The following is a 19,708-nucleotide window of genomic DNA, read 5'->3' as shown; positions in this document are numbered from 1 at the left end:
GCATTTTGACCATATTCCTGTTTACAAAATCCTGAGATAATTTTGAAGTGGGGAGGCTGTGACTTGAACAGCACAGTGGCAGCTCAGGAATAAAATAAGTGTTCAACTAGGCGGTCTGTCAAAGCTTTTAGGAGTCCCAGGAGTGAATTGTCCTCACTGATGAAAGAAGTCAGCAACCTATTCATCTTCAACGACTGACATCTGTAAGACATAGCTAGCTGCTATGGAAAAGGATCTTTTTGGGGGTTTTTTCCCTTTGTCCCTTCCTCCAGCAGTGTCGCTTATGTTCATTGTGTTGTTTCTATGTATTCCTAACAGTTGTTTCACCCTTATGTTAAAGATGGGATTCCTTTTTTATTTGGAGTACAAAGCAAGGCATGTAAATTCATTTTGTTGATAATTGACAGAGTAGTTTGTAAAGAAGTAAAAGGCCTTTTTGTGTCGTTTGTTGTAGAGCACATCTCTGAATGCTAGATAATGAAATAAACTGGTCTAGGATCCAAAAAATTTTGGATTTTTTTTTTTTTTTTTTTTTTTTAGGTTTAGTTCTGCCTGACAGATTTGTGGCTGGGTAGGCTTTCCTCATTTGTGTAAGAGGTTTGAGATGTACTCTATCCCACTTGGTTTACGAAGTAATTGCCTATGAGACAGTTAAAGAAACACTAGAAAACTAGTGTTTTCCTTCAGTTTTTTTCCACTTTGTGCTTGCTTCTGGGATGAAGAGAATTTACCAGAACTTAAGTGTAAAGATAGGTTATGGGCTCAAGATTGCATCATACTATATATGCTGCCATCAGAAAGACACAAGTTTAAATTGTAACACTGCCAAGGCTCATGCTATGGCTGACTGCAGCCCTACAGGGTAGATGAGCTCTAACAACTTTGTGGTTCTTACAAGTACGATTTGAGAAATTCATGTCAACCATACTTCCTGTACGCTATCCATAACTTTATTAGTACCTTTCTAAGGTATGAGATATCAATACAATTAACTTTTTAAGTTAACCGTAGCTATTAAAAATTTTTGTAGTTAAAGCCAATGTGCTCTTCTCCGAACACTTTTACCACTTGAGTCCGTCCCAAACCAAAAATCTAGTATATACTGTATTTACATGTATACATCAAAACCTAACATAAAGATGCTTGGGATGAAAATTGTTGACTCTAGTGGGATTCCAGTGCAGTACTGCAAAGAACTGGGCAATTCTTGGCACTGTTAATAGAAATTACACTGGGAATAAACAGGAAAAAAGACATTATTAATTTCTGCCAAATCAATTTATTCTGACAGTTTGCAGGAGAAAATACAGCCTGGCCCTGGGATTCACTGCTTGCTTAGTATAGAAATTAAAAAGATTTTTCTTGAACTAGTTTAAGCTATCCTATCATTTGGAACATATTAGAAAGCCAGTTTAGTTCTTGTGTCTTTTTTCTCCTCCAAGGTCCCCTTGTGAAAATAATAGGTTCATAGAAAAAAAAATTTGCAGAATTTCTCAAATTGACAAGAACTCTTGTGTTTACCTAAGTCATCTTAAAATATAGAAGAGGGAGACAGGCGGTTAAACCTGCTTTACTCAATTTGGTATGAGATGAATTCAGAAGCTTTATGTAAGTTTCCAAAGTAATATTCTGTGGCCTTTTACTGTTAGCCCTGCTGGGAAGCCACAGTTGCTTTTTTAACGGTATAGCTGCTAATCCAAATGTCTATCAGTTAGCAAACTGGTTGCCTCTTAAAACCAACAGTCCTATTGTATTTCAGTAGGGTTAATTATGTGCATTCTAAGAATATTACATAGTCATAACAATTTTTATACAATAAAAACAAGACATGGGAAAAAGCAATTTTATTTTTTAATTTCATGCTTCAAATTCCTGTATGTACATTAGTACTATTATATAAACTTGTCTTTAGGATATCATTATTTGATGTGGGCAATATTATCTCACCTGAATTTATTAGGAGAAATACAACTTACCCATTCTGCTTAAAAGTATCAAAAAAGCTGCCAAATGAGAAAAGAGGGCACCTACCACCATATTCTAAATAGACCCCCCCCACGCTTTCCTTTTAATTCATTGGGTTGGCTGTTATAATTAGCGCTTATCTTTAAGGTAAACAAAACATGTTATCATGGTATTAGGCAAGAAATTGCATCTTTTGCAATGAGTGGTCCCCTGGGTTGCACCTGTTGACCAAAAAAAAAAAAAAAAAAAAACGCTGGCATTGTACACTATACTCATAGGTTACACAAATTGTTGAAAGCCAAAATGAATCTTTTAAGGTTAGAGGAACCCCTTAATAGTTCATCTTTGGGCTTAAGAAAGAAATTAAAATAATCCCATACTGCATTTCACATCTCTGAAAAATAGGAAGTGTTTTAGCAGCTTAAAACCTTTTCAGTTATATAAAACTTCTTACACTAGGATTTACTTTGAAATATAGTTTACAACAAGATCAATCATAGTATACGTGCAGTGGCACTTTAGCACAAGGGCAAACTTTAAAAACAAGGTTTTTTTGGACCTTTAAAATTAGGCCATAGTATAAAAGGAGTCCATGTCTTACATTCAGCAAATTCATACTAAAATATTCTATTTTTGTAGGATAAATGCCAACAAAACTTTACATATGCTACAAGTTTATTACATATATTTACATGGCTCTTTCCTAGGTACGTAAAACTTTCACATTATATAGCTCCCAACTTTAAACAAGCTGTGCAGGGATGATTTGAAGCCAGATCACTGTCAGAATAGCTTGTGCAGTGCCATAATACAAAAATGTATTCTGAAAGCTACTCGGTGAACACCGAATACTATTTCTATAAAAAATGGTTTCGGTGCATTTGTTGGCAGACACCTATCCACTGCATGTCAGTAACAGGGACAATGGGGTATACTGTTTCATTCTAAATAGCCCCTAGTGCCCTTTCCGCATTCACCACCATACAGTTCACTAAAATACAACTATAAAAAAAAATTCACATTTTCTTTTGGCAGTGCATCAGATTGTTGGCATATTACTGGTTTAGGTGTTTCTAGGACATTAAACTTTCAAATATTCAACTAGTTTTCAACCCCTGTATGTCTTAACTGGATGCTTATAATCATTTACCAGATCTCAACAAGTCAATCTGCTGATCTGTGAATGATAATCTTAAATTACTATTTTCCCCCAACAGGCAATAGAAAAAGTTGATTCCTTTACCATTCCCCAAATCTAAACTTGACTGGTTTCACTTGGTTACTCAATTGAGAACACTTAGTATTTTATGTGAAGTACAATTATCAATAATTTAGTTATTTTAAGTTGCACTGATTCTACCATCACAGTGCACATAACACACAAAACAGTTAAGTCTCATTATATTTTCTACATTAATTAGCAGTTTTACACATTAAATTCCCTAGTGAATTTGGTCTGAGACAATTGCCAGTTATCCCTAAATATGACTAAATTTAAACACATTAATACTTTATCTCATTTTACACCTGTACTTTAAGTAAGGTTTTAAGTTGAAATGTCATTATTTCTTTATCAGAAGGATTAAAGGAAACAGGAACCCAGTGGCTTGGTGGTTTAGGAAGAACACTTGGTGATGGCGGCTCACTAAATTTGGCTCCAGCATAGTTCTGATTAGTTTGAGACTTAAAAAGTAAGGTGGGACTTGATAAGCTAGAGTTCCAGTTTTGATTATTTGGAAAATTTTTGTTCTTCCCCCCACTTTGCATGGCCTGCCATGCAGCTGCTGATGAATTATAAGTATGTCCTCTTTCCTTTTTCTTATGAACAATCTTCATCTGGGAATTCTGATCCTTGGTCTTCTGTCTACTAAGCTGTTGTTGGTTCTTACTAACATTTCTAGACTGAGGGGCTGGAATGTTATACCTCTCGCCACCACCCATCTTCAGCTTCTTTGTCACCTGTAAGTGAATGCAAACAAAACATTGAGTAGAATTCCACTTCAAATAGTTCAAAACTTTAAGAAACTTAAATAGCTCCAATTTGTAACTCCAGAAATCTTGGGTAAGACTCAAATACGTGCTATTCAGCTGCTTTAACTTCACTATACTGTTCACACTTCATTACATGCACTTTACTACCTTTCTAAGAAAAGTGAGCTTATCCACAAATCCGAATAATCCTCTATCTAAAAATAAAAACTGTTTAGGATGAGTCCATCATAAAATGCCTGCCCCATTACAACGGGAAGTTTTTGATACCTTTCAGTCTGCTTTTCAGATTGCAGGATTTCCACCACCTGTCGTCTTCCTTGCTGCCACGCCCAGGATAATAGATGTTGCTTTCTGATAGATCCTTTCCTTTGTCTCAATACAGAAGTTTTCATGGGCCGATCTGCTGAGTTCAGCCTAGGAGCTGAGGCCAACATCTGAGTCTCCTCAGCACACAAGTTTGAGAGAAGTCTTAGCTAGAAAAGCAAATATTTCATTATTTCAATTCAAAAACACAGGAGAAAGTGATTATTTACATTTACTACAGAAATAGTTAAAGAGTGACTACTTCCTGAACTAAAAGGCAGAAAATAATGTCTCTAAAGATGGCTTTGACCTTGTAACTGTCATCGTTTAAAAACCCTCGAGATCCAGGAACCCCTGAGGAATGTGGGGAGGGGTGTCCGCCAAATCCCGCAACAAGTTGCATCTTTTTCCTAGGAACCTTTCAGATTCTCACACGGATTTTGTGACCAAAATGTTAAACCATGGAAGCATTAACCTTTACAGCCATGCCAAGAAATGGGCTTAAAATCTTTCCTAAAGACCATGTTTTTAAAGTCCCACCAGAATTTCCCAGTCTTTGTACACATCACATATCTGTTTTCACAAAGCCTCCTCTCCCAACGTGTTTACGTCTTGCAGCTCTTCCTTTGGTTATGAACTCTTGACTCCTCCCCGTCTTAAAATAAGTTTCACAAGCCGTAACAAGCCAAGTCAGTTCTTAAATATAAAAAATTGCCTCCCTATCGTGAACATTAAACATTCGAGATTTCATTTAATATGCAAGAAACCAAGTTACCGAACAAATAATAAGCCCTCTTCTTTTCGAAAAGGTGAGAGGCCCTTCCACACTATGTTAACAGCCCTAAAAAAATTAGTTCCCGGATCGTTGAGTCATTCCCAACGCGAGCCCGGAAAGTTCGGTTCTGCCGACGGCGCTGGGCTTCCGAGCGGCTCAGCGTTCCTCGAGCCCGGCCCGGGAACCCGCTCCTCCGGGCCGCTCGCGCCCGCCCGGCCTCGGATCTCGCCTCCTTCCCCCAACAATGGGGAGCGCGGCCGCCAACATGGCCGCACCCGCCGCGCCGCCGCCACTCACCGACTTCGAACCCGGGACTACGGCGGCGGCGGCTCCTGCTCGGCGTCGAAGCCCCCCTCCCCTTCCAGGGAGAGACGAGGCACGGAACGAGCGAAGCCCACGAGCACCGACGAGACAGCTGCAGGCCACCTCAGCGTCCCGACCGACCTTCCCCTTCTGCCTCTACCGACAAAATGGAGGCGGCGGTGAGGGCTAGAGCGGGGCCGGGAGGCGCGGCGGCCAATCAAAACACGCCTTTGCGCGGCCCGGCCAATGATACGCGGGCCGCCGCCTGTTGCTGGGGCCCGACGGGGCCGGGAGAGAGGGGAGGTGGTTGCGGCCGAGGGTTTGAAATCCTCCCCGAGAAGAGCATGTCGGGAACAACCGCCGCGGCCCCGGCTGCCGTCCGTCCGCCGGCTCCCGGTTGACACCGGCCTCTCCCGGAGGCGCCCGCCCGGCCTCGCCCGGCACTACAGAACACGGCCAACGCCACCCCCTCGTGGCGACTCCGGGGCCCGAGCCCGGCGCGCCGGGGAAGGGGCGTCAGCCGTCCGCCCGGGCAGCGGCTTTCACCCGGGCTGCCCGGCTCGAGGGGCCCGCGGCCCTCGGAACCCGGTGGTTCCCCGCCTTGGGGAGTCAGCGAAGGGGCTTTGAGTTCCCGAGTTAAGTTCACCGAGCCGTGTACCCGATCTCTTACTGACGGAAGATACTCCAGCAAGTTATTTCTGAAGCTGGCCCCTGACCACTTAGTCCTGACACTCCTGTCACTCTGTTCCCCGGTCACGGGGACTTCTTTGCAGCTCTCCAGCTTGCGGTTCCCCTGCGGTTCCCTCTTGTCCTCCCTGCCCGCAGCCTCGAAATTCTTGAGTAGTTGCCTCCCTTGTGAAGGCGTTTCCGACACAGGTGCGGATCAAGTTAATCAGTTCTTCTTTTGTGTCCCACTGGTCCTGAACTTAAGTCACGCGGTGTGGTGGCTACGTGTCTGCCCATCCCCCCCCCCACCTCTTTCTCCGAGCACAGAGCACCCTGTAAGCGCACAAGAAAAATCTGTTGCGAGAATGGGGCTCCCTTAGTCCCCTTTCTGCCCAGTTTGTAAGTGAAAGCGGGGAGAAAAGGTAGAGTTCAGTTGATTATGCCACCAAAGTGCAGGGAAGAGGAAAAGGGCAACTTCTTTGGAGTAAATGGATAGCAACCCAGAGTTTGTGTTTTAAAGAACACCAATTTCTATGAGCATGTACGCATTTTTGTTACAGCATTTATATGTACTTTTTATTTGTTACAGGATTTATATGTACTTTTTATGAGTCCCACATAATTCCTTTTTTAATTTTCAGTTTTTCTGCTGCCATCATCCCCCACCCCTATGTTCTTGTAGCCACGGACCTTAATTAAGTTTCTTAAGAACACCAATTTAAAAGAGGAGTTTGTTAATCAAATTAATTTGGTGAAATGTGTAGAATAGAATAGAAAAGATACTTCTGAGCATGGGACTTTCAGCTGCTAATCATTATAGTCAAGTAAGATGTACATAGTAAACGACCTTACTGAAAGTGTAATCTATTTTCTAAAAATTCAAGAAGCTGGCTTAGACATCCAGCCAGATTACAGCCAGGCTGTATTTAATGGATTCAAGACTTTGACTTAAGAAAAGACCCTTACAATATATTTTTTAATATAGTGATTTGTAAAATGAACAGTCTGGTTTCAGTCTGAGCACTTCTCTTTTCTAATTCTTTTTTATTATCATCATCCAAATATCTTTCAAATTCATCCCTCCTATACTCCTACCTCGCCCTCCTTTCTACCCTCATGGATCTGATTGTGTTACTTTAAAACAACAACAACAACAAACACTGCATTGGCCCCAAATTGTATTACAAAATTAAATCACCCTCCGGATCTTATCTGTATAAACATACGGGTAATGTATCGGGTGCTTGTAAACACACACACGATGTACTGTTTTGGATACTTATTCTGCCTCCCTCTGCCCTGTGCTAAATTGTTTTGCTTACATCATTTCGTTGAATTTTCACAAATTGTGGAGTAGGTGCTATTTTGATCTCCACTGTACAGATCCGAAATCTGAGGCTCAGTTTAAAGCTGAAAGCCACACACTAAGGCTCCAGAGCCCACCCTATGTTCCCTGCAGCATCCGTGTCTGAGTCACCTCTATGTCCTCCCCAGGGCCCAAAATGTGCTTTGCCCAGAGCAGACACTGACTGGCTGCTGGCTGGCGTGCTGGGGAAGCTTGGGCAGGGTGAAGCGTCCATCTTGCCGTCTGGCTGAGCCAGCTTCTCTGCCAGAAGGTCAGAGTCAGGCTGCCCGCCGAAGACTGCCGTTAAAGCCTTTACCATGTCCCAGACTCCCAGGAGCCTCCCAATATAGCTCCAGCCTCATCCTTCATTAATATTTACCAAGTGCCCACAACAGCTCAGAACTGGAGAGCAGGAGTTAAAAATCACATCCTTTTCAGGACGTCTGGCACAGCCTCTGGCTGTGCCAGGCTGGGCTTTAAAGCCAGTTCCACCAACACGATACAATTAGTGATTCTCCGTTCAAATAGGAAAATGTTGATATAAACAAACAGCTCTCAACATGTCGATCAGCCACCAATACTGGGCACCAAATGCATAATAAATACGTGGGTGTTTAATACCAAGCATTTATTTGACAAAGATTTACCTGATGCCTTCTTTGAGGCAGGCACTCCGCCAAGCCCTGGGAATACAACAGTGAATGAGGCTCCATCCCAGCCCTAAAAAACTCAAAAAGCTTTTCCCTTTACCACTTTTCAGAGAGGTAAGCTGGTGTCTGAGGAGATTCGTTTCCTCAGTTCTTCCCCAGAGAGTCAAGGACAGGCAGTGCCAATTGTATGCAAACACAAAAATCAACCTGCTAACACTGCGAAGGAGTGCAGGTTCCAGACCTTGTGCTCAGACCCTGTAGAATGGAAGGTAAAAGGAGAGGATTTCCACACTCGCTGAAATCCTTTCCCCCGAGAATCTGTTTTGAATTATGTATCTGTGGGAGCTAAAAATCAACATTACCTGCCTAATCTGTAAGTAGAAGTGAGGCAAAAAGGCGTTTCTGAAAGTCCAGCTTTGGAGGACTGGCAAGTTACAGGCTGATGCTTATTCTATTTAGGCCCCACGGGGGCCAGAGCAAGTGAGACAAACACCCGAGTTTGCCAAATATTTGGAACAAGTCTCTAGTTGAACTGACTGGCTTTCGGGCTGGATCATTTACTCCGCCAGGGTGTCTATCTCAAAACAAGCCAGTTTGGTTCTGTTTCTTCCTCGAGCTCATCTATGAATTCAGAGGACAGCTTTGAATGCTTGCAGGTCTGTCAGCTGGTGGCTTATTTCATTTAGGGCGAGCAAGTTCTTGGCCTCTGCCAAGAGTAAAGTGGACGGACAACCTGCCTGATGTTTTGATGTGCCTTAGGACTCTTGTTGCCAAACTGGTATCAAAACACACACCCCTCCATGCACAGTGGTTTTGTTTCCTGGGGAAGCAGCTGCTGCTCGCTCCCCAGTTGCTCACACATTCCAGAGCGATTGCAAATCAGTCCACAGCCATTACAGCCATTTCGGTCTAATTACTAAATGGGGCACAGGAAGTCAATGTGAAACTCCCACACTTCTTCTGACTCTGACCCAGCAATTCTCAATCTTCAATACCTTTAAAGGGTTCTGCTGCCTGGACCCCCAGCCCAGGATCAGAATCTTTGAGGATGGGTGCTTGGGTGTTCCAGTTCCAGCTGAAGGCTGGCAGAATATGCCACTCCTAAATATGCCACTTTGGCATAATGATTATTTTGAGCTAAAGGCACTTGAAAAACAGCAGGTGCAGGAAGGGTGCTCTGACCCACCTCCCCTTTTCTTCCTGAAAGCAGGAGAAAACGCCCTTGTGAAAGATGCCCTTCCTGGGCTTCCCTGGTGGTGCAGTGGTTAAGAATCCACTTGCCAATGCAGGGGGCACAGTTTCAGTCCCTGGGCTGGGAAGATCCCACATGCCGTGGAGCAATTAAGCCCGTGTGCCACAACTACTGAGCCTGAGCTCTAGAGACTGCGAGCCACAGCTACTGGAGCCCGCGCGCCTAGAGCCCATGCTCCACAACAAGAGAAGCCACCACAATGAGAAGCCCACGCACCGCAACGAAGAGTAGCCCCCGCTCACCGCAACTAGAGAAAGCCCGTGTGCAGCAACAAAGACCCAACACAGTCAGTAAAAAAAAAAAAAAAAAGAGATACCCTTCCTATACCAAGAGGAAAGAAACGTTCTTATCACCAGAGACGGGTGGCGGGGGGTGGGGAGGGTGTCAAGGCCAGGAGAATTCTGTGCAAACAGACCTTGTCAAAGTAAGTCTGGAACCAAGCAGACCCCTGTGGGCCACCCCCCACCCCTCCCCAAGTATTGATACAAAGGCCCAGTCACATCTCCTGCCTCCTGTTTGTAGAAAAGCTGGAGTCTCCCAGGCCTCCCTGAGTCACAAAAGAGCAGGCTCAAGCAGCTAATGATTAGGACAATAGAGTCACAGACTCAGTGTCCGATGCACCTTCCTGAGTTGTTCTACAGATACTGTAACTGCCATCAGAGGGAAAAAGCTGACTGCATGATGACCAGACTGCAGCTGTGACGTAAACTGCTGCATCTTGAGCAGTGCTGAAACTATGGCTAGCGCAGCTCCAAGAGCTGGCCTTAAGAGGGTGGGATTAATACTACTGCTCATAATAATCTGCATCTTTGTGGGCATCAAAATAATTGCAGCTTGTTCTGCCTATATATGTAAAGGGGCGAGACAGCTGTCAGCAGGGAGATGCTACATACCCATGTCGACATCTTCCACTCTAAGGATACAGTGCCCTATGTCAGCACGCAGAAGTTACAGAAGACGGACTTTCACCCATGATCCCATAGAGATGGAATGATGTTCTGACAAGCGGGGATTTGTGAGCGGCTTTTGGCAGAAAAAAGCTCTTTGCAGGAAAGAGCTCTCTGCAGGAGGCACCCCTTTATCTTGACACTAATCTTAAACCAGGCACCCCCATGCTCTACTCATCTCCGGCCCTCGTACCCCTTTTAAATCTTTTGATCACACAATAATTTGCCTAGCTTGTTGGTTCTTTCCATAGATGAGTGAAGTAGAAATGAAGAATAAGTAATTAACGGATGACCAGATCTCTTTCCTAGCTTCCCCTTCAGTAATCTCTTGAACAAACTGTGCGAACAAAATGGCATCTAAATAAAGATCATGAGTCCCCAAGGACTTATTTTACTTAAAATTCATTTGGCCTTTGGCTTATTTCTAAATAAAGAAATAAAGATCAGGAGGAGTCGACAAGCCTGCACCCAAGCCTGCACAGCGGGGTATGGTGACGACTCTGACCCCCGATCTCAATGATTAACGAAGATTACTTCCCTGTTTCCTTTTAAAAACTTTCATGGCCGAGCAGAAACTTGAGATATGGTTTTGGAGGATGCTGAGTCCACCTTCTTCCCAGATTGCAGGCATTCGGTTTAAAGGCAACTTTCCTTTCTGTCAGCACTGATAGAGTATTGATTTTGTAGGCAGTGAAGAGTGGGACCAAATTCAGTAACAACTCTTTATCTTCTTTTAGGCTCTCCATATATTTTAGTTACTTTTCCACAGTTGCCTGCCTTTGTTCAATCTAGTAGAAAAGCATTTAGGATTTACCACTTCTTGGGGTCTTCATTTCCCCATGAAGGCTCCGCGTCACATAAAACTTATATTAAATAGACTTGAATGTTTCTACCTTGTTAGTCTGCTTTACATCAGTTTAATTCTCAGGTCCAGCTGAAGAGCTTACGAAGGTGGAGGTAAAGTTTTGCCTACCGCGCATCTGATTCCAGTGTCTCACTCTGGTTGACAGCTCCTGCTCTAAGTTTTTCTAAGGGCGATCCCCTAGCGTGGGGATGTATGTGTGAAGGGGACCCCCTTTGTCCTCCATAATCCTCAAAGGTAGTGATCACACGAACAACTGGAAAGAGTGAGAAACTAGCTCCTGAACACCCAGAGGTACTTAGATTAACTTCAGAAGGTGTTTATCTCACAAGTGGACCCCCGGCTCTGCCAGCAAGCTCCCTGCTAGTCCGTTGAGCCAAGCTGTCGCTGCTTGGCCCGCTGCAGGGGCTGAGCTCCCAGTCCTTCAGGTCAGAAGCTGTGCGAACAGCGAGATGGGAAGCAATGTTTAGAAGAACAACCAAAACAGGCTCAGACGGGCAACTGGATTGATAATAAGAGGAAATCTGGGACACTCACTGAAAAAAAATAGTGGGAGATGAGAGCCATCTACTTATATTGGGTTAGCCAGAAAGTTCGTTCAGGTTTTTCTGTAACAACTTATGGAACATATAAGATCATGACAATACCTGTCTCCCAACTAGTCACGCCCAGGGCATGAGGAAGAGGCACACAATCCTCAGCTCAGAAGTCGTTGGAGTCGCTAAAGAGAATCAGATGAGATATGAGCCCCCTCAAACTCTCACATCCTGTCTGCTCAACTTGACAATCTCTGAATTCCTGCAGACATCTTGCCTTGTCGCTTTCTACTTTGTGTTGCTTTGTACTGTAGCACCTAGCACCTTTTTTTAAAATTTTTTAAATTTTTGTCTGTGTTGGGTCTTTGTTGCTGCGCGCGGGTTTTCTCTAGTTGCGGCGAGCAGGGGCTACTCTTCGTTGCGGTGCGCGGGCTTCTCATTGCAGTGGCTTCTCTTGTTGCGGAGCATGGGCTCTAGGCACGTGGGCTTCAGTAGTTGTGGCATGCGGGCTCAGTAGTTGTGGCTCACGGGCTCTAGAGCACAGGCTCAGTAGTTGTGGTGCACGGGCTTAGTTGCTCTGTGGCACGTGGGATCTTCCCGGACTAGGGATAGAACCTGTGTCCCCTGCATTGGCAGGCAGAGTCTCAACCACTGCACCACCAGGGAAGCCCCACGTAGCACTTTTAACACGTTCCAAATCTACACTATCCGAGTGCTTTCACAAGCATTATTTCAATCTTGGCATTAGCTCTACAGGAGAGGTGTTATTACCATTCTACAGATGAAGAAACTGAGGCTCAGAGAGACTTTTTCAAGTCTGCAACAAAGATCTTCTCTCTTAAACATTTTTATTGGAGTTTATCTTGTTACATAAGTAATGTGTGTTAACTGTAGAAAAGGCAGATAAACAAAAAAATAAAATAAAACATCTTACCTCCCAGAGATAAGCACAAAGATAAGACTTTCAGAGGATGTCCTTCCAGCCTTTTTTCTATACTGAGAAGCAGTATGGAGTGGTAAGAGCACAGACTCCAAAGCCTGTCCAGAGTCAAATCTCAGCTCTGTGACTTACTGGCATATGACCTTGGCAGAATTTTTAACCTCTCTGTGCTTTAATTTCCTCATCTGTAAAATGGGGATAATACAATACCTAATAGTTAGTGTAGGGAATTAACTAAGTCAACATCCTTGAAGTACTTAGAACAATGCCTGGCACATAGAAAGCCCTCTGTTATTGAGCTTTTTCTTTTTTCTAGTTATAAGAGTGGTAATAAATGGTGTATGTTCTTTTGTTATCTGATTTTTTTTCACTTCTTTTTTTTTTTTAATAAATTTATTTATTTATTTATTTATTTATTTTTGGCTGTGTTGGGTCTTTGTTGCTGTGCGCGGGCTTTCTCTAGTTGCGGTGAGCGGGGGCTACTCTTCGTTGCAGTGCGCGGGCTTCTCATTGCAGTGGCTTCTCTTGTTGCGGAGCACAGGCTCTAGGCATGCAGGCTTCAGTTGCTGTGGCACGTGGGCTCAGTAGTTGTGGCTTGCGGGCTCTAGAGCTCAAGCTCAGTAGTTGTGGAACATGGGCTTAGTTGCACTGCGGCATGTGGGATCTTCCCCGGCCAGGGCTCGAACCTGTGTCCCCTGCATTGGCAGGCAGATTCTCAACCACTGCGCCACCAGGGAAGCCCTTTTTCACTTCTTAAACTCAATATATTGTGAACGTGTTTCTGTGTATATATACATGCCTACGTGGTTGTTAACAGTGTTTTATGTTGTGATCATCTGTCGTTAATTTCACCAACCCCCCTACTGTTGCTTGCAATCTTTTGCTATTACGTGCTGAGTTGAATATCCTTATAGATAAATCTTCACTTCCTTAAATAAACTTTATTTAAAATAAATTCCCTTTAAATAAATTCCTAGAGGTAAAATTACTAGGGTAAATATATAGGTAAGACTTTTAATGTATGCCCCCAACATCAGGGCAAAAGTGAAGTCTCAGGCTTCCAGCTTTGAGATACTATTCTCCCTCTTTGTTATCTATGGCTGCTTCTGTGACATTGGGTCTGTAAGAGGAGTTAGCGAATTTACACAGAAGGGAAATAGTCTAAAGAATCTGAAAAGGTTTTTTAAAGATGGCGGTTATATGTGGCCCCTTTAAGAAATATGCCTGTGAAACAGTTCTTTCTTCAGGGAACATGATGCTAATAAGGTCTACTTACTCAGCACAGTTGACAGCCTCCATAGTCATCGATTGGCAGTTAATGAGCTACAAACATCTGGAATTTTCCACTGACTCAGGTGGCTGATGTTCTCTGGCTGATTGCATAGGTTTGGGAAGAGACTGCGCTTCAAGCTTCCATGGCCCAAGAGCTTGTGTTTTGCCACAGTACAAAAGACATAGTGACATAGCTTTAATAGATGATTAACACTTTGGCCTAGTTGACACCATGGTGTGACTACACAGGCACCAAGGAATCTCCATTAAATCCACAGCTTCTAATGCATGGGGAAGTGAAATATCTTCCCCCAGGACAGTCTGATCTCTTGACTCCAGTTCACCGTGGCTGAATTTTTATACCGTCTCCTTGCCTTTAATTGATAGATCTTTATTTTATTTTGTTATAACTGTTACCTTGTGCAATTCCAAGGTATGACCTTTTGCGTATTCCAAATGTACCCCTCATTAGATAATAAGGGGTAAGTACTGAGCACTTTACAATGAGCAAGACAGTGTACTAAGCAATTTATATGCATTATCTTATTTAATTCTCAACACAATCCCACTAAGGTAAGTAATATTATTATCCCCATTTAACAGATGAGAAAATTGAGATTCAGAGAGATAGGTTAAATGATTTTCTCAAAGTCACACACAGAGAACTCACACCTGGGTCAATGAGATACCAAAGCCTCTGCTTTTAGCCTGCTACACTGACATAGTCTTCAGGGTCTGTATTTCTAGAAAATGCTCAGAATACAGCTTGCTCTGGAATGGAAGGTAGCCACCCTTCTGAGTCCAGGCTATCATCAGCCTAGTAAACTTGCACATATATTCTTTTTTTTTTTTTTTTTTTGCACATATATTCTTAACGCCAATTAGAAAGGAAGCAAAGAAAAACTAGGCTATAAATATAGTCTACCGTATGTGGGGTTATTTTCAGAGGGATCCTGCCCACAAGGGTATTCCTGCAGTGAAAGCGTACTGCTAAGAGGCAGAAGCTGAGGGAGCTTCTGCAGGAGCCAGCCTAAGGAGGAGCACAGCTCACTGCAAAGAGATTACAGCCAGGTGAACTCATGAAGAGGAGTTCCTGAAGGACCCCCAAAAGTGCCCAAGAGCAAGAGGCAGCTTTTGATATCCATCAAGCCAGGAAAACATGAAGCCATCTGACAAGAGCTCTGGTCCAGAAGGAACTTTCCTGCTCTCCTTTACACTTCTTCCTCTGTGACTGAAATCTCAGAGATGTCAAACGCTATATAGTTAGCAAGCTGCTGAGGGAGAAATAAGGAAGAAGAGAGCATCAACTCTCAACCAAGTTCAGAGTTCTGATTATAACCGGGACTGACCAATTTTAATTACTGAGTCAAAATTGAGTTTAAAATTTAAAGTGACCACAGAATTCTATTACCCAAAAGAAAGGACGGTAATGTAAAATAACAACTGGTGTAGCACAGACAACATCCAATCAGACATTTGACCAATCAAAATTAGACAGCCAGTAAGGCCATTGGGAGCATACTGGCTAAATGTCAGCCCTGCCTACGAGTAAGCAAAAAGGTCACCTCCCCATGAAAATGGGTGTTTTGACTGGAAAAGAACGATCAACCGGAACAGATTTAAAAGAATAAGTTTATGTACCTAATAACAGACAATCAAATGTATGAAGCAAAAATTGATAGAACTGAAGAGAGAAATAGATATTCCTACAACAATAGTTGGAGACTTCAATATGCCATTCTCATTAAAAGATAGAACAACCAGATGGAATATAAGTAAAGAAACAGAGGACTTGAACAACACAATAAACCAACCAGATCTAACAGACATATACAGGACACTCTACCCAAGAAGAAGAGCACACACATTCTTCTCAAGTGCACATGGGACATTCTCCAGCATAGACCATATTTTAGGTCACAAATTAAGTCAAAATATATTTTAAAATATGGATATCATTTAAAGTATCTTCTCTGACCACAACAGGATGAAGTCAGAAGTCAATAACAGAAGGAAAACTGGAAAATTCACAAAATTGTGGAAATTAAACAACACACTCTTAAACAATCAATGGGTCAAATATGTCACAAGGGAAATTAGAAACTACTTAAAACCAAATGAAAATGAGAGCACAACATCCCGAAACTTTTGCAATGCAGCAAAAACAGTGCTAAGGGAGAAATGTGTATGTATAAACACACTAAAAACAAGAAATATCTCAAATCAACAATCTAGCTTTACTACTTAAGGAACGAGAAAAAGAACAAACTAAGCTCAAAGGTAGCAGAAGAAAGGAAATAATAAAGATTCAAACAGAGATAAATAAAATACAGAATAGAAAAACAACAGAGAAAATCAACAAAACCAAAAGTTGGTTCTTTAAAAAAAAATTGACAAATTAGCTATATTGACTAAGAAAAAAAGAGAGGATTCAAATTACTCAAAATCCGGAATGAAAGTTGAGACATTACTACCAATTCTACAAAAATAAAAAGATTATGAGAGTACTATGAACAACTGTACTCCAACAAATTGGATAACCTAGATGAAATGGAAGCATTTCTAGAAACATATAACCTACCAAGACTGAGTCAAAAAGCAATGGAAAATCTGACTGGACCTATAATTAGTAAGGAGATCAAATCAGTAATCAAAATCTGACAAAGAAAAAGCTTTGGCCTAATGGCTTCGCTGGTGGATTCTACCAACATTTAAGAAGAACTAACACCAATTCTTCTCAAAATTTTCCCAAAAATTGAAGAGGAGGGAACATTTCCTAACTCATTTTATAACACTCTGCCACCAAAGCCAACAAAGACATGACAAGAAAAGAAAACTACAGACCAATATCCCTTATGAACATTAATACAAAAACTCTCAACAAAATACTATCAAACTGAATTCAACAGCATAGTAAAGGGATTATACACCATGACCAAATGGAATTCATTCCTGATATGCAAGAATGGTTCAACATACAGAAAACTGATCAATGTAATACACCACTTAAATGGAATGAAGGAAAAAACCACATGATCATTTCAACTAATGCAGAAAAAGCATTTGACAAAATAAAACACTCAACAAACTAGGAATAGAAAGAAACTACCTCAACATAATAAAAGTCATGTATGAAAAACCCACAGCAGACATCATGCTCAATGGTGAAAGAGTGAAAGCTTTTCCTCTAAGAACAGGAACAAGGCAAGGATGCTCAGTTTTGCCATTTCTATTAAACATAGTCCCAGAGTCCTATACCGTGCAATTAAGCAAGAAAAAGAAATAAAAGGCATCCATATTGGAAAAGAAGTAAAATTATCTCTGTTTGCAGATGATATGATTTTATATGTAGAAAACCCTAAAATTCCACCAAAATCAATTAGAACTATAAACAAATTTGACAAAGTAGCATAATAAAAAGTCAACACCCCCAAATCAGTTACATTTCTATAAACTAACAATGAACAATATGAAAAGGAAATTAAGAAAACAACTCCATTTATAATAGTATCAAAAAGAATAAAATACTTAGTAATTAATTTAACCAAGGAGGTGAAAGTCTTGTTCAATGAAAACTAAAATAAAAAATTTTAAAATGCTAGAAGAAATTAAAGAAGACATAAATAAGTGGAAAGTCACCAATGTTCATGGATTGGAAGACTTAATATTGTTAAGATGTCAATACTACCCAGTGATCTATACACTCAATGCAATCCCTATCAATAACCCAATGACATTCTTTTTCAGATAGAAAAATCCATCCTAAAATTCATGTGGGTCCCAAGGGACCCTGAATAACCAAAAGAATCTTGAAAACAGAAGAAGAAAGTTGAAGTCTCACACTTTCTGATTTCAATACTTACTGCGAAGCTACAATAATCAAAACAATGGGAAACTGGCATAAACATAGACACACAGATCCATGGAATAGAATAGAGAGCCTAGAAATAAACCCTCACATATACGGTTACATGATTTCCAACAAGACCATTCAGTGGAGAGAGGACAGTCTTTTCAACAAATGTGCTAGGAAAGCTGAATATCCACAAGCAAAAGTATGAAGTTGGACTCTCATTTTTTTTTTAAAAGAATCCCACTCATTCTTTTTTTTTTTTAATATCCTCAAGGTTTTTATTTATTTATTTATGTATTTATTTATTTTTGACTGAGTTGGGTCTTCGTTGCTGCACACGGGCTTTCTCTAGTTGCAGTAAGCGGGGCTACTCTTCATTGCAGTGCACGGGCTTCTCATTGCGGTGGCTTCTCTTGTTGCAGAGCACGGGCTCTAGGTGCGCAGACTTCAGTAGTTGTGGCTCAGGGGCTCTAGAGCACAGGCTCAGTAGTTGTGGCGCACAGGCTTAGTTGCTCCGAGGCATGTGGGATCTTCCCAGACCAGGGCTCGAACCTGTGTCCTCTTCATTGGCAGGCGGATTCTTAACCACTGTGCCACCAGGGAAGCCCCTGGACTCTCATTTTATACTATATACAAAAAAATAACCCCAAATGCATCAAAGACCTAAACATAAGAGCTAAAACTCTTAAGGAAACATGACACAAGATTTAGATTTGTCAGTGATGTGTTGGATTATGACACCAAAGACACAGACAACAAAAGAAAAGCTAAGCAAATTGGACTTCACGAAAACTAAAAACTTTTGTGCCTCAAAGGACACTATCAACAGAGTGAAATGGCAACCTATCGAATGGGAGAAAATATTTGCAAATCATATATCTGATAAGAGATTAATATCCAGAATATATAAAAAACTCCTAAAAACCAACAACGACAAAATGACCCAATTCAAAAATGGGCAAACAAGTTGAATAGATATTTCTCCAGAGAAGATATACAGATTGCCAATAAGTATATGAAAAATATGGTCTACATCACAAATCATTAGGGAATTGCAAGACAAAACCACAATGAGATACCTCTTCACAACCATTGGGATGGCTATTATAAAAACAAAAACAGAAAAGCAAAAAATAATAAGTGTTGGTGAGGATGCAGAGATATTGAAACCCTTGTGCATTGCTGGTAGGAATGCAAATTGGCATGGCCACTGTGGAAAAGCGTATGATGGCTCCTAAAATAATTAAAAATATAATTACCATACGGTTCATCAATTCCACTTCTGTGTACCTACCCAAATGAATTTAAAGTGGGGTCTTAGGGACTTCACTGGCAGTCCAGTGGTTAAGACTCCTCACTTCCACTGCAGGGGGTGTGGGTTCGATCCCTGGTCAGGGAACTAAGATCCTGCATGCCCACGGCATGGCCAAAAAACAGATTATTTTTTACACCCCTGTTCACAGCAACATTATTCAAAATAGCTAAAACATGGAAGCAACTCACGTGTCTATTGATGTGTGAATGGGTAAGTAAAATGTGGCATATACATACGATAACACTATTCCACCTTAAAAGGGCAGGAAATTTTGACAGATGCCACAACATGGTTGAAACTTGAAGATATTATGCTAAGTGAAATAAGCTAATCACCGATAGATAAATACTGTATGATTCCACTTATATGAAGTTCCTTGAGTAGTCAAACTCATAGAGACAGAAAGTATAACGGTGCTTACCAGGGGCTGGGAAGAGGCAGAATGGGGAGTTATTGTTTAATGAGTATAGAGTTTCACATGATATTGTAAACTATACTTCAATAAAAACAAACAAACAAAAAATGCATATAGAGTTTCAGTTTTGCAAGATGAAAAAGTTCTGGAGATGGGTGATGCTGATAGTTGCACAACAATATGAATAGACTTAATCACTGAACTACACACCTAAAAATGGTTAAGTTGGTAAATTTTAAGTTATGTGAATTTTACCACAGTTAAAAAAAAAAAGAAGTAAAATAAAGATACTTCTTTATAGCATGGATCTTCTTTTT

The 19,708-nt window shown here is 41.5% G+C and overlaps 1 protein-coding gene across 1 annotated transcript; it reads right to left on the bottom strand.

Moving 5' to 3' along the window:
- Positions 1–1,259: 1,259 nt before the first annotated feature.
- On the bottom strand, positions 1,260–5,797 carry PNRC2 (proline rich nuclear receptor coactivator 2). The gene is made up of 3 exons (XM_036823963.1): positions 5,333–5,797; positions 4,225–4,430; positions 1,260–3,924 (listed from the first exon to the last, which is right to left on the bottom strand). Exon 3 carries the CDS (start codon positions 3,904–3,906, stop codon positions 3,487–3,489), a length of 420 nt encoding a protein of 139 aa, XP_036679858.1. The 5' UTR covers positions 3,907–3,924; positions 4,225–4,430; positions 5,333–5,797; the 3' UTR covers positions 1,260–3,486.
- Positions 5,798–19,708: the final 13,911 nt, after the last annotated feature.

The sequence above is a fragment of the Balaenoptera musculus genome, chromosome 1 (genome assembly GCF_009873245.2).
Source record: "Balaenoptera musculus isolate JJ_BM4_2016_0621 chromosome 1, mBalMus1.pri.v3, whole genome shotgun sequence".
Classification (NCBI taxonomy): domain Eukaryota; kingdom Metazoa; phylum Chordata; class Mammalia; order Artiodactyla; family Balaenopteridae; genus Balaenoptera; species Balaenoptera musculus.
The sequence above is the reverse complement of the archived record's forward strand: the minus strand, read 5'-3'. Positions and strand labels throughout refer to the sequence as shown.